The 15,175-nt window shown below is 40.3% G+C and overlaps 1 protein-coding gene across 42 annotated transcripts in view; it reads left to right on the top strand.

Annotated features, from left to right (window-relative positions):
• Window positions 1-15,175, top strand: part of PTPRD (protein tyrosine phosphatase receptor type D) — a 1,487,793-nt gene that overhangs the window by 1,239,561 nt on the left and 233,057 nt on the right. For 26 of the 42 annotated variants that reach the window (XM_048502785.1, XM_048502799.1, XM_048502793.1 and 23 more), the window contains 4 exons: window positions 11,223-11,411; window positions 12,613-12,621; window positions 13,440-13,457; window positions 15,064-15,174. In XM_048502785.1, coding sequence (XP_048358742.1) covers window positions 11,223-11,411; window positions 12,613-12,621; window positions 13,440-13,457; window positions 15,064-15,174 — 327 coding nt within the window. The remainder of the gene's footprint in view (window positions 1-11,222; window positions 11,412-12,612; window positions 12,622-13,439; window positions 13,458-15,063; window position 15,175) is intronic. The other 16 variants (XM_048502811.1, XM_048502810.1, XM_048502809.1 and 13 more) reach the window with 2 other exon arrangements.

Below are 15,175 nucleotides of genomic sequence, written 5' to 3'. Positions count from 1 at the left end.
CACCACCTGAGTGGCGCAAAGCTGCCGTTTTCCAACCTCGCTTCCCAAGCGAGGTTTATGGAAAACGGCGGCTCCAAGGCATCTTCCCTCACCCCATGTCCGGTAGACCTACCTGCCCTGCAGCCCTCCGGCACGTTGCCGAGGCCTGGGGACACCCCCCTCTGCCCTGCGACTCCAGAGCGGTCACGCAGGGCAGAGGGGCGTGTCCTCTGGCCTCGGCGACGTGCCGGAGGGCCGCAGGGCAGGTAGGTCGACCTGACAATGGCGCAGCGCTGCGCCGTCGTCCCGGGAGGTTCTGGGACCGTTCATGCGAACGGTCCCAGAGGGGTCGGGTCAGCATCATGTACACCGACCCGACCCCTACCGTGGCCATGCGGAAACGGCCAGAGTGATCCAAGGTCAATTACTACAAACCCTTTCAGAGTTACTCCATTAAAATGAATGGGATTGCACTGTTAGTGAACTTCCTAGGAAGGTGGGGATTCGAACTTAATTCTCACTGACTCTATTCTAAAACTGTAACCACTATAACCTCATACTAACTTCCACAATGGCTTATTTATTATTCCTAAATTTGCTTGGGAATTCCATAATTCTCTCAAATTGAAGGATGAATTGATATAATCATTTTTTCACTTGATACTGAGATTTTATTGTTAAAATTATTGATCAAGTTGCCCTAGGGTTGGTTTGTATGATATATACAGGGACAAGATGAATACAAGCATAAGAAAATGACATTTATTTCCCTGCTTTGGCTGTTACCTCTAAGGACTAAATTAGATGTGACAGCATCCTTGTGGCTGCCACAAGAATGCTGCTCCATTTCAAAGTCATTTAAATCTGCTGTGATGGCCCATTCCTCATTGGGGTTGGATCATGCTGCTCTTGTCTCTCTCCTCACTCCCCCAGATCTTTTCAAGTGACAAACCAGCTGGGGGCTGCAGTCATGTAGGCATGTGATAATACATCAGCGGGAGAAGAATAAGAGCACCTCAATCTGCTGTGTAGCAGCTTGCAACATAGTAAATTATTTTAAAATGGTGGTGGAGGCCATGAGACACAATCATGTCCAGTTTGTTCTTCAGACACAAATCTGTTACTACAAAGTCAGTGGACATAAACTTGGAAACTACGCTTACCTAATTGCAGTAGTACTTGTATAAAGGCATGTTCCATCCTTCCCTTTTCTGTTTCAGCCTACCATGGCCCTTAAAACATCAAATATAAATGTATTTTATAATATAAAGAATATGCAATATTTTATGTATAATCTGGCTGGTATAATTATTCTTCATAAATTTATAAAATTTTAGTAGAAACACCCTAATTTTATTCAAACAATATTTCCAAATATACCCGGTGCTAGCCGTGGAGCTGCAAGCTGCTATTCCCTAGGCATCCTAAGAATATTTGAGTTGTTGCTTATAGGGAAAATAGAATTTTTCCAAATAAGTTTAGGGACACTTTCCTAGGAGTAAACCTCTGTTGAATAGCCCAGGAATTACTTTTGAATAGACCTATTTAGGATTGCTCCCAAAGAGAGATTTTATATGTGGCCTCAGAAAGAATATATTTGAACTACAGTATGTAGGTTTGTTTTTTAATAGATGGGGCTTCCGAATGCACACATTTCAACTAAACTTTTTTAAAAATCTGAGAGGATTAAAGCACATTATGATATGACCTTGAAGTCAATTAAAGGGAGGGGGTCAAAAATATCACAGAGCTGCCCAAGCTCTCGAGCTTACATTGTTTTTGATGTTTATTCAGTAAGTAGAGCTAATCAATAGAAAACCTGAAGAAATTCATATTTTTATAGAAAAGCTTATTATAATTAAGGAGTAACAATACATTTGATTAGTTGTGTGTGTTAAGTGCCATCAAGTCACCCTCAACTCATGGCAACCCTATGAATCAGCGTCTTCCAAAATGTTAACAGCCTTGTTTAAGTCTTGCAAACTGAGGGCTGTAGCCTCCTTGACTAAGTCCCTCCATCTTATGCTGCATTTTTCTCTTTTCCTACTGCCTTCAACTGTTCCTAGCATTACTGTTGTTTCCAGTGATTCTTGCCTTCTCATAATGCAACCAAAGTACAACAGCCTCAATTTCATTTTTGTACTATTGGCTTCAGTTGGTCCTCTCCTGCTACAACTTTGTAAGGGTAATCCATCACTGTTGACAACATTTGATACAGACAGTTACAATGTTATGGCAGATCTGTTCCAATCTGGTTTCAAGTCTGGCTACGGGACTGAAATAGCCTGGGTCCCCAATGGATGACATGTACTGCGAGTTAAACAGGGGAGTGCAATGCTGTTAATTATCTTGCAGCTTTCTGCAGCTTTTGATACCATTGATCATACTGTTCTTCTGGATTGGCTTTCAGGACTGACTCTGGGGTACACTGTTCTGTGGTGGCTCTAGGCTTATCTCAAGGGTAGGTTTCAGTGTAGTGTTGGAGGACTGCTGCACTGCAAAGGTTCATTCTTCAGAGCAGCAGTGGCATAGTGGTTGAGAGCTGGTGCACTCTAAACTGGAGAACCAGGTTTGATTCCCCGCTCTGCCACTTGAGCTGTGGAGGCTTATCTAGAAATGATATCAATATGCCAGTATCAATATGCAGATGATATTGGTGATGATTTTCAACAGCTAAGTAGGGCCACCAATATGCAGATGATATTGGGGCTCTATCTCACACTGCCAGCAGATCCAAAGGCAGCTGTGGAAACCATGAACAGGTTCCTAGAGGCAGTTTTGGAATAAATGAGGACTAACAAGCTGAAACAAAACATAAATCTATAGGTGTGGGGAAGGTATGACCCAGGAAATGGATTATCCCCTGTTCTGGATGGGGTTTCATTCCCCTTAAAGAAGCAAGTTCATAGCTAAGAGGTGCTCCTTGATTCAGACCTCCTGTCAGATAAACACGTGACATCAGTGGCCAAGGGTTACTTTGAGCAGTTTGGGCTGGTGAGCCAGCTATGGCTCTTCTTGGACAGAAAAGATCTTGTCACTGTGGTATTTGCCCTAGATCAGGGGTAGGGAACCTGCGGCTCTCCAGATGTTCAGGAACTACAATTCCCATCAGCCTCTGTCAGCATGGCCAATTGGCCATGGTGGTAGGGGCTGATGGGAATTGTAGTTCCTGAACATCTGGAGAGCCGCAGGTTCCCTACCCCTGCCCTAGATAATGATGATGACGACAATGATGAGAAGAGTTGGTTTTTATATCACACTTTTCTCTACCTGTGAAGAATCTGAGATCTGCTTACAATTTCCTGCCCTTTCCCTTCCAAGAAAAGACACTTTGTAAGGTAGGCGAGGCTGAGAGAGTTCTGAGAGGGCTGTCATTAGCCTAAGCAAGCTTCTTGTTTAGGAGCAGAGAATCAAACCCAATTCTTCAGATTAGAGTACACTGCTCTTAACCACAACATCACACTGTAGTGTGCTTAACCACAATGCCATTAGTGCTGCGTGCTATACATGGGACTGTCCAGAAGCTACAGTTGGTGCAAAATGTGGAGCAGCCAGAGTGTTGACTGGAATGAGCCATAGGGACCATATCACTTGTTACGCTAGCTAGCTCAACAGTAAAACGTTTTAAAATGGCGGTGGGGAATAACTCAGCTTGGCGGCGAGAGGTACGCTCGCAAGGGGATCTTTAAAACAACTATACCAGAAAATGGCTTTGAAATGTTCTACAGAGAATGCCAGGAAATCAAAATGAACTTAAATATTTTTTATAGGTTTTTGGTGAAAACATTCATACAGTGAGATGTGGAGAAGCTTACAGTTACAGAGAGATATAAGCAGGGAGGAAAAATAATGTTTGGATGAAAGATTAGGAGGGGAGTAGCGGGGACTTATACGTTACCTAGGTTCAGATGAAAGGTTCTTGAAGAAGGCAAGGATTCAGATGGCCAGCATGTGAAGTAATTAACAGCCTATCTATTGATTACTAAATATCAGGACAGTAGGACCAATTGTCTTGTGATTGAATCAGGGGTAGCCTTAATGGCTTGGGCAGAGTTTCTTTTAGGAGTCTCTGTCCAGGTATGTCATGTAGATTTGTCTGAGGAAGGAGCAATTGTAAAGGAGGTGATTGCTAAAAACAGGGAGATGCAATCCTTGTGGCAGGGTGTTACCTAGATCCTTTGTATTGCAGCAACCTTGGCAGGATGTGGTAATCAAAGACATGTCCATAAGGCTTCTAGTCTCTGCTGACTGGATTAACCCTTTCAGTGGTTTAATTTTGCTAATTAGCCTTTTTTGCACGCTTGGTCTGTTTTTGGTTTGGACACTTGCTACACAAACATGGCTGTTGGCATTTGCCAGTACATGAACAAGAAAAATCATATTGAATCTGTTATTCAATAAAGTGGGGTAAAAAGGGTAGGGCAACACACTCCAGTCTTGTTCCACTTTGTTCCACCTGGCTTCTGGATTCAATTAAACATGCTGGTATTGACGTTTAAAGCTCTGTACAATCTGGGATCAACATACCTTAAGGCCTGTCTTCTCCCCGCTTACTCTCAGAGACTTTGCTTCAACTGTCTCTGCCATCTGAGGAGAGATGGGTGGTGACCCAAGAAAGGGCCCTTTCCATTTTTAGTCCCATCACTTTGGAACTCCCTCCCCAGGGGAGTTCATCTGTCTCCTGTTATCAATTATTTTTCCAAGCAGGAGAAAACTTTCTTTGTTTTATCTGGTATACCCAAATAACAGTTTTTGGCCTTCCTTTTAACATTGTTTGTTTATGTGTTTTTAATGGAAATTTCTGTCTTTTACTGTCTTTTAATTGTTTAAATGTTTATGTTCACTCCTATGTAAACCCTGATTGGGTGGAAGGGCAGCATAAAAATGTTTTAAATAAATAAAATCCTTGTTTGGGATAAAAGGAACAGCTCTTATTATTTCCTGGTTCACAGAAAGCAGAGGTTTCCATTGGAGAAGCAGAGCCAGTTAGTTGGGATCTGATTTTGGAATGCTATAAGCGTCCTCCCCCCCCCCCCCCCCGTGCTCATGAACTTTGACACTGCTCTTTTGTCAAGATGATCTGAAGCTTCAAAATATGTCATTGCCAATGTATAGATGACACTCAGATTTTTATCTCATTATCTCAGCCTCTGGGCCAATGTCCTGAAGCAGTGATTAAGTAGCCAAGGGAAACAAACTACAGCTACATCCAGTCAGTACAGAAGTAATACTGGCTGGAAAGACAATGTTCTGCTGATCTACCAGGCTTATGCGGATTTTAGTTTTCATTAGGAGGTCAAATAGCTTTGGGGCATTCTGCGCACAAGTTCTGTTGATTGATAAAGAGGATGGTACTATTGCCAAGGGTGACTACTTTCAGGTACATCAAGTGCACTCTTATTTAAACTTTGCTGAATTAGGCTCACTGATCCATACTACTGTAACTTACAGACTGTGCAACTGAAGCGTGCTCTGCATGGGACTTGCCTACAGGCCCCTGGTTGGAGAAAGGAATTGTCCTTTCCTGTTGCCACTGTTCCAAGCAGTGGAGGGGATTAAAAAAGGTTATCAGTGTTTCAAGCATGTTGATATCAGTTCTGGAACAACCCACTGGGAGGCACCCCAGCTGCTGATCAGTGGGCATCCATGGCTGGCCCCATGTTACTGGATGGCACATTGTGGACTCATCCCAAGGATGCATGCATACTTTGAGAGACATTGTGGGGGAAATTGAGGTCCCTGTACCCTTCCTGTGTTTCTGCCTTTTCTGTTTCCCCTGTGGGGGCCATGCGTGGGTCTGTTTTGGTGCTGCAGGGGCCTCCCTCTTTCCCTTATCACATGAATCTGAGATCAACCCCTCCTTCATAGTTGCCACACAGTGGCTGATTGGTTCCCCAGGCCATCATGACTGCACCCTTGTACCCCCATAATGCTTGTATGGGAACAGCCTATTTGGCTTTGATGCAAAGCCATTTGCTTGATCTCTGGCCAGTGAACTCTCCTGTTAGGGAACTGTACCACAGAGATGCAGCTGAATTGGTGTCCAGCTGCTTCTACCATGATGTATCTCCGGATTATGCTGCCTGAGCAGTTACATTAGGTTGACAGCTTCTGGAATAGATAGAATTGCATTTTGGAAGACAGAACAAGCAAACTGAATTTCACTTTATCCCATCATCACTATAATCCAACAAGTTCAGTCATTTACACAAAGTGCTAAAAAGGAGATATGCATATGACTTTTGCAGCCATTATTTTGCATTTTCATATGACATCCAAAGTGAAAGTCATGTAAGTGAGATGTTTACAGTCATGAGGTTGATGTAGGTCACATGTATGAGTTTTCCTTTTAGAGATTAAAAAAAGTAGAAGGCTAACACATGCATTTGACATCTGAAGCCATTCTTCATGATCTACTTTTCTCCATCAGAAATATTTAAAGAAAAAAGATGGAAAGTGGCAGAGGAGAAAGTTATGTGCTTGTTAAACACCTGCAGCATATTACCTGTGAGAATCTGGGCAGGTCTTTAATTTTGCTCAGGCCTGCAATCAGATTGAACTTCTATAAAGAAATATTTCTATAAAGATATTTGTTTTACTGCAAACTGACAGAACTTTAGTCCTTACTTGATATGTTTAAGCATCTAAAGGATAAAGTTGAAAATTAGTTTGTGAAAGTAGATATAGTATTGTAAGGAGATAAATGATTACTTACTGGTATTGGTGCTACTTTTACATCTCAGGCAGATGAAGAAATGCTAAAAGGATTATCTGTCATTATCTATGAAGTGTCCCTTCTGAATATATAATGCAAATACTGTGATCTTATTTTAATGACAAAAATAACATTAGATATAAAACTAAGAAAGGGAGTGTAGTGACATTTTGTCAAAAAGATTCATTTAAGTTCTGCATATAAAATTCATTCTGTGAATTTTTCAGCGGTAAATACATGTGTACAGTAAGGGATTGAGTAGGGGAACATAATTCTGGCAAGACACATCACAAATGCTAATAATGTGTCATGTTGCCAGACCTACAGTGGCAGCCACCCTAAACAAACAGTATGCATATGTTTAGATAACCATATTGCAGATGTTTAAAGCTAGCAATATATTGATTAATATTTATATTTCCTCACCAAAAGCGTATATGGCTTTTAGATAATTGCTGATTGATGTGATCTTGTTTGATGATCTGTCAAACATTGAAAGATAATTTTTACAGAAGTCACTAATAAATGTAAAGTAGAATAGAAAGTAATTAATGTCTTAAAAACTACATCCACTGAGATAAGCATTTCAATTACAAATGTGCTTGTTGAATGCTGTGTTTTGTTGCCAAACACCTGAAAGCCAGATTGGAAATTGTCAAAGTATAGCAGTTCTGGCTATTTGAGTTTGTCACATTGTGATGTTTCTCTTGAAAAATTAATGGTGGATATTATTTAGGGTGATTCAATACATGAGAGACATAGATAGGATTTAATCATTTAAAATTATTAAAAATAAGGAAAAGAGGGTCTATATATGTTTCATCTTCTTAGAATGCTAGATAGATTATCTTTATTGAGTGCTTGTGAATAAGAAAAAAGGGGGCTTCTGGGTGTTTTTGTGCCAAGAAGAAGGGAAAGGTCATCTGAATGCATTAAGAAAAAGCATGGCAAAAGATTTATTTAGTGTTGGCCTAAAGCAATCAACTTTTGGCACTTCCTGCTCACTGGCAGAGATAAAACAAATAGTATTATCAACAGCAGATTATTACTACAGCAGTGTATTAGGCACCATTTATACGTATTAGCAGTCAGGGACAAGTAATATTAGGGAGATGGAAGTCACTAGGTAAAGCAAAGATTTGTCAGGTATTCAAGAATGTCCCATGTGTTTTCCAGTATTTCTGAAAGCTTTACAGCATTTATGTTAATAGTTCATGCTATTCTGGGCAAAACAAGTCATATGTTTGACGCAGGACAATTTGTAGTCAAATATTGTATCCTCAAAATGATTGCATGTCAAAACTAGGCAAGTCAGTTGCTTAATAACAAAACATCTGTAGTAGTTAGTAATTCTCTTTCTCACATTTGAAGGAAAATAAGAGCTTAGTTTTGGTGCTTTTTTAAAAAAGTGAAATCATGGAGGTCTTTGTATTAATAAAGGATACATAAATGTTATTCTTGCAATAATGCATTTTTTAAAAAAAAAATCTTGACTTTTTAAATAAATCCTGGTTATAGATTCTTATCTTTAAAGTCTATTGTGGTCTCATTTTAAGACTCATAACCTTTGCCACAAAAAAAATCTTTTCTCAGCTCCACCTAAAGTAGAGGCCATATAACCAAACAGGCATATTCAGTGATGGCTCCTGGTCTGTGGAACAATTTATTTCTCTGGTTCATTGAAACAAGAATAATTAAACTTTTATGGGAAGACTGTATAGAGCAGGGGACCCCAACCATTTTGTGGTAGTACTCACCAGCCTGTGTCAGAATTCCAAAGGTACCCATGGGCTCAAAAAGGTTGGGGACCCCAGTGTAGACATTTTATAGTGTTTTACAATGTTGTATGCATGTTTCTTTGAAATGAGAGGTTAATTGTAGAAGAAAAGGGGGTGAAAGGGAGATGAAAGTGTAGAGTGATTGGTTGACACTGGAGTGACTGAGGAAGAGTCTGTGCTGAACTGAGAGAGAGAGAGAGAGAGAGAGAGAGAGAGAGAGAGAGAGAGGCCATTTCTGCACAGCACAAATTAAATGTTTCAGGATGTTAAAATAGCATTTTTGGGAGAAACTTCAGACAGCTTTTTCCCTCAAGACATCTTCAGGATGTTTTATTTCGGCTCAACCCCTTTTTTAAAGGAAATGCTAAACTAGTGATCTTTTTTCCTCAAAAAAGGGTTCAAGATGTATCCTGTTTGTGCAAACAAACAGAAAAGGTTTTATTTCTCCTGCCAACTTTAAAATTCTTATTTTAATTTTGGCCACAGTTTGCGCCCGCCATTTTCTACAACTTGGGATTCTTGATGCCGTCTGCCACTTGGTTGAAGTTTTTCGAGGATGTTTCCTTTGCTTGCAGCTCATTTGCCTGCTTTTTCCATGTAAAAAGTCCATGAATTAAGTTAGTTTTGACTGCTGATTCAGTGTATATGTTGTTTTTCCTTTTTTTGTTTTGAGGGAGGTGTTTTCAGAACTATGACAACATGATACAAAAATCTGCAATATGAGCATATTTCAAGTCATCAATGCCTCACTCAAAACAACAGGAACATCCAGGGACAAACGCCCTGGGGGGCCCCTGTTGAATCACATGGGGTGTGGAAAATCACCCCCACGCTTCTGGCCTGGCTGGGCCTGAGTGCAACATGTGCAACATGTGCAACATGTGTGTGTCACCTGGTCAGGCCTTGATCCATCAGCTGGCCTTGTGGACTATGGGTGTGCTCTCCAGCTGCTGCCCGAGGGGCGAGCCAAGTCAGAAAGGGCAGCGCAATGTGCAGGTCCCATTCTGCACCACAGCAGCACACACTGCGCCACCCCCTCTGGCTCAGCTCATCCCTCGGGCAGCAACCAGAGAGCACACCCATGGCCCACAAGGCCAGCTGATGGGCCAAAGCCTGACTGGGTGACACACACATGTTGCACTCAGGCCCAGTCAGGCCAGAAGTGTGGGGGGCGATTTTCCACACCCCATGTGACTCAACAGGGTGTTTGTCCCTGGATGTCCTTGTTGTAGCTATGCCACTGGTTATCAGTATGCCTTGTGTGTGTGTGTGTGTGTGTGTGTGTGTGTGTGTGTGTGTGTGTGTGTGTGTGTGTGTGTGTGTGTGTATCTTCAAGATAAAACCAGCTTAGGGAATATAGCTGCTATAGACATCATGTTGCATATCCTGTTAAAGCACGGCCGCGCCTCACATGAGGCCGCCATTGCAGGAGGGGAGGCCCGGCAGAGAAGCTGTCAGTTCAGCACCGGGTCAAAAAGTCAACATTGCGGCCCTTCATGCACATGTGCGCCCGTTCTGGCACATGTGCAGTCGGCTGCCAGGAAGTCATCTTGCCCAGAGAAGGGCAAGATTTACGTGAATTGGGGTTGGCATGCTCTTGCGAGGCACTAGAGCACGCCGTTGGTATGGGGTCTGGGCTAGGGCTTATTGAAAGCCCTGCCTTGTGGACCGGCCCCATGCTCAGTTGGCCGCCAGGAAGTCATCTTGCTCAGAGAAGGGCAAGATTGCTGTGAATTGGGGTTGGTGTGCTCTTGCAAGGCACGAGAGTACGCTGTTGGTATGGGGGCTGGGCTAGGGCTTATTTAAAGCCCTGCCTTGTGGACCGGCCCTATACGGAGCTGAAGCAACACGTTTTTCCCGCCCACCCGATCCCTGTTATTTTGAATGTTTGAATGATGTTCTTGTCATAGCCATTGGCGGGTTGTGCATGGGGGATGATCCGCTGGTAGGGGGAGCTGAGGGAGCTCCCCTTTTTAGCACACCTCATTAGGCGGGGTGTATCAAGCTCTCGGTAGGAATGCCCTGCGGGGGGCTAAGAAGCTTGCACCCCTAACGTGAGTTGGATGGGTCCTCCAGTCATGGGCACTTCACCGGTCTAGTCTTTTTCTCACTCCAATCTTTCACTTGGTTTATTCCTCCAGCAGCTGGGCTGAGGAATTGGTTTGCTGTGGGGGACAGCACTAATGCTGCCCAGATGCTTGGATCACCCCCCATGCTTCCCCAACTAGTTTATCCTATGCTTTCTGTGAATAAAGTTCTTTGGCTGTGGCCAGTTTTCTTAACCACTTAAACTGTGTTGGTGTGTTATTTTGGAAAGGGTCGCTGAGCAGGAAGGGCCATACATCTACCTGCAACATAGAACATTATAGGTTTGCAGCTATAGTTTAAATGGAAATGCTAATAAGAGATGATAATTTATTTAAAAATATATAAGGAACAGCAGTGTCCAGGTTCTGGAAGGTTTAGCATATGCTTCTACCGTGATTTTCATTAAGTGGTAATATGTGGCTTTGGAATGTACACATTTCTGTCATAGTGCTGGGTAGGTTGAAAAAGAGATCAGTCTTTGCCCAGATAGTTCATTCATATTACTTGGCCTTTCATTTGGTTTACAATATTCAGATAATGATTTTAAACTCACTTGTAAAAACACCCTTCAATTAAATGGGTTTGAAATGCATCTGATAGAGAAGGTACCTAGCTGTAATAGGAACTGTTTTGTAAACTTGGTATCTTTGTTCCCTTTTTAGAGGATCAAATTCCTCGTGGTTTCCCCACCATTGACATGGGCCCACAGTTAAAGGTGGTTGAACGCACTCGAACGGCCACCATGTTATGTGCAGCCAGCGGCCATCCTGATCCTGAAATAACTTGGTTCAAAGATTTCTTACCTGTGGACACAAGCAACAACAATGGGCGCATCAAACAGTTGAGATCAGGTATGGTCTTGTTACTGTTTGCATTAATGCTCAGAATTGTTCTTTCTTTTTTCCCTGTTATTTTTAAATTTTATTTTATTTTCTTTTTAGGTAATGATTCTTCCTCCTCTTCTCTTTTTTTAATGTTGTTGAACGTGTTGTCCATGTCTGTGTTGTTGTCATAGCCTGTTTCCAAAGTTTATTTTGTGTGCATCTTGCAGCTTCTGTTTATTCCACATTGCTCACTGCTGTGACTGTAACTGTAAGATTTTTTTCTTTACTGCTTTTCAGCAGTACTTGACAGAATCATTTCCTCCTCTATCCCTATCTATCTTTATTTTTTTATTATTATTATTTAAAAACAAATTTATTTCAACATTGGACTTCATTCAGAACATACAAGGAATACCAATGGTTATATCCATCCTCTCCCAAACTTTCATTATCTGATGCTCAAAATATTCTTATGAAAATTGTGTTTTGTGCCACCTTTTCAACATTTTGAATCCACCAAAGATTAGTCAGTTTGGACACATTTGCTTTCTTCTTACTAGTACATGAAACACAGCATCCCCCCGCCCCCCCCAACATGTATTGTCTTTAACTAAAAAAAAAATCCTATGAAAGGAGAGATTTTTACTGGCTGAGATTTTCTGATGCATTTAGCCACAGTAGTCTGCAGCTATGCTAAAGCTTCCTGAATATTACAGTGTCTGGATCTACAGAAGCCTGCCGTTCATGTAGGGTCCAGCTTTTGCCACTCTTTCTCTTTACCCACTTCACCTCCCTAAGGAATCCTGTCACTCCACCTACTTTATGCTCTCTACAGCTTCATAATAAGATAACTTTAAATTTACTAAGTTGAAAGCTTATACCCATAAAAAGAAAACAGAAGGGGGAGGGATGTCTAATAAGCTGTTTACTTTAGAAATGGTAGCAGTTACTGTAGAAATCAGTTGTTTAATCCACCTGTCTACCCCGATCTGTAAGCTTTTTGACCTGTCCTGTGATGTTAAGCCGTCGTGTTAACTGACTTCTTTGCTTGTTGTCAGCAGAATTGTGTAGATTAAACTTCTGTTAATGTAAAATTAGAAGTAATTTTCACATGTGACATAGATTACTTAGTATATAAAGCTTTAACTTGAAAACGTTTGTGCCAAATTATAAGGAATATAATAATATTTTTATGCTGTCTTTCTTCTCTCCGTATTTAAATCTCCAGAATCTATTGGTAAGTGCTTAGTTCTGAAGCGCACTTCACCCCCACTAATTTCCATATGCAGAATACTATGATTATGGTATTATAATGATGATTATTACTCTTAAAATGCATGGCATGCATTTTACTAACAGTCAGTGTAGGCACTGGACCTCTGTAGTGGCACATACACTGCTCCACAGAAATGTTGTTGTATCAGTCTTAGAAACACTTGGTTAGAAGGAACAATACACATAGATGTAGTACAATAAATGACAAGATTTCAACAAGTGTTTATTACCAGATAGCCTTCAGTGTATCCTTTTTTCTCTGTCTCTTTTTCTCCATATATATATATATATTCTCACACACACACACCGCAAACACATGTATATATATATAATCTGTTTCTCTTTCTCTCTCTCTCTCTGTATATATATATATATATATATATCATTCTCTCACTTAAATAGAATATCCAATATCTCTTCCTAAACTATGTATTAAATGTAGTACTGTAAAGGGTTTCTTTAAAGAATTTAATCCTATACTATATATACTTTAACCTCCTCTAACCAAAAATCATATGGGTGACAGTTCTGCCCTGCTCCCCAAAACGTGATGGCCTTTGCCCATTTTGGTATACTGTTACTATGTATTTATAATATAATAATTGTACCTAATATATATATATATTCCTGTTTTTAGCAATATAGAAAGTCAAGTTTCTTTTAAGACCTTATTTAATTCTGTAATTCTAATTTGATTCTTCTTCCAAAGCCCTAGCCTCCTTCTTCTCGTACTAATGCTTCTTCTTTCTAATCTTATTTGCATTCATATTATCCACCCAGGTGGTACACCAATAAGAGGTAAGAGTGCTGAACTAACGTTCACAGAATGATCTTATTCTTTCTGTCCTTCCATCCCTTTCATTATTGTCCTTTTTAAAAACTAAAATCATTATAGAAATGTCTATCATCTTGAGTTCTCCCTTTTATCCTATTAAGTTATTATCAGTGACTATCATCTTGTGATTTTTCCCACCATCTTTTTTTATTTTTATGTTTAAATTGTGTTTGTTCATTCCTTTATTTCCCCCCAAAATGCGTTACTTTGTGATATGCTTTAAAGAAAGCATATCCAGGTCTTCAGGCCACAACCCAGTCACAGCGTACCATTTGTCCCTCTTTTTTCTTTTTTCTTCTTTTTCTACCTTTTTTCTTTTCTTTTTTTTCTTTCTTTTTTTTTTGGTCCAACTGGAGCAAAAAAAAAAAGATCATTTTTTTTCTTCCTTAGCTGTTCTTGTTTTGGACCAAGTCAAGATGGTCTGGAGAACAGTTGCAGACATGCAGAAGACAACATGGAATATCTTCTTTTTAACTTTGTCTTTCAAAAGGGTTTCTTTTTTTCTTTTTGTTCAATTATATTTTTCTTTTGACTTTATAAAGTAAACAAACAAACAAACACATTCTTCCCCCTAACAAAATACAGCAACATTATATTTTTTTTTCTTGGATGAACCCTTCTCTGGATTTTTGGATCCTTCTGATCTTCAGGCTTTGAAAATTGAAAGGTGGATGACTTAAGTATTCTTGCTGGTGTTTGGTATTGCTGGTTTTTAATAATTTTACTGAAATGGTTCATGTCTTTTATAATTCTTGTTTTGTATTTTTCTTGGGTTTTGTGACACCACACTGCTAATCCCACTCGTGGATTTTGATGGGTGTCTTAGGGGGGCCATCCCGAGGTCCTCAGCAGTGGTTGGTTGCTTCTTCCTTGTTGGCTTGGCCATGCTTTTTAACTTTTTTATTTTTGCATTCTAATTCAACTGTTCTTGTTTTTCAGCATACACACTTAAATATTATAAATTGTGGCAAAATGTCTTTCTTTTTCTTATCAATCTGCATGTCTTTAAGGGAGCTTTGTTTCTTTAAAATATTTTGATGACTATAAATGACTAATTCAGTTTCTTTTTTCACTTCAAGCAGCTTTTTTTGTACTTGCTGCACATTTTTGGCCTTCAGCGGAAGACTTTCTTGAAACCCATCTTCTCACTTTTTTGGCTGAGTGCCACCTTTTGTATTCCCTTTGTTGCTCAAATAAATAAAATTAATTTAATCAAATAAGTGGTGACCTCCCAATGACCTAATCTCCTTTATTTTATTTTAAAGCCACAATTCCTTGAAGCAGTCTCACCCATTTTCATTTTAACAGTAGAAGAAATAATACTGTGCTAGATAATTGTTTGCCAAATGCAGGTTGTTTACTTGTACTAGACTGATGGTGTGAAAAAAATAATCTCTTTGTTTTTTTCATTACATCATTTTTTGTCTGTGCCACCTTAGCAAGAAAATGACCCGACGTTGAGTGGACCTTCGCATACAGGGCTTTTCATTATTATTAAGCACTGTGTAGCTAAGAAATTGAAACCCTCCTTTGACCGTCTCTTTGGCAATATATTTTATATCCATACAGGTGCCCTCCAAATCGAATTGAGTGAAGAATCTGACCAAGGCAAATATGAGTGTGTTGCAACCAACAATGCGGGTACCCGCTATTCTGCCCCTGCCAATCTATATGTCAGAGG

The sequence above is a fragment of the Sphaerodactylus townsendi genome, linkage group LG07, assembly GCF_021028975.2.
Source record: "Sphaerodactylus townsendi isolate TG3544 linkage group LG07, MPM_Stown_v2.3, whole genome shotgun sequence".
NCBI lineage: Eukaryota > Metazoa > Chordata > Lepidosauria > Squamata > Sphaerodactylidae > Sphaerodactylus > Sphaerodactylus townsendi.
The sequence above is the reverse complement of the archived record's forward strand: the minus strand, read 5'-3'. Positions and strand labels throughout refer to the sequence as shown.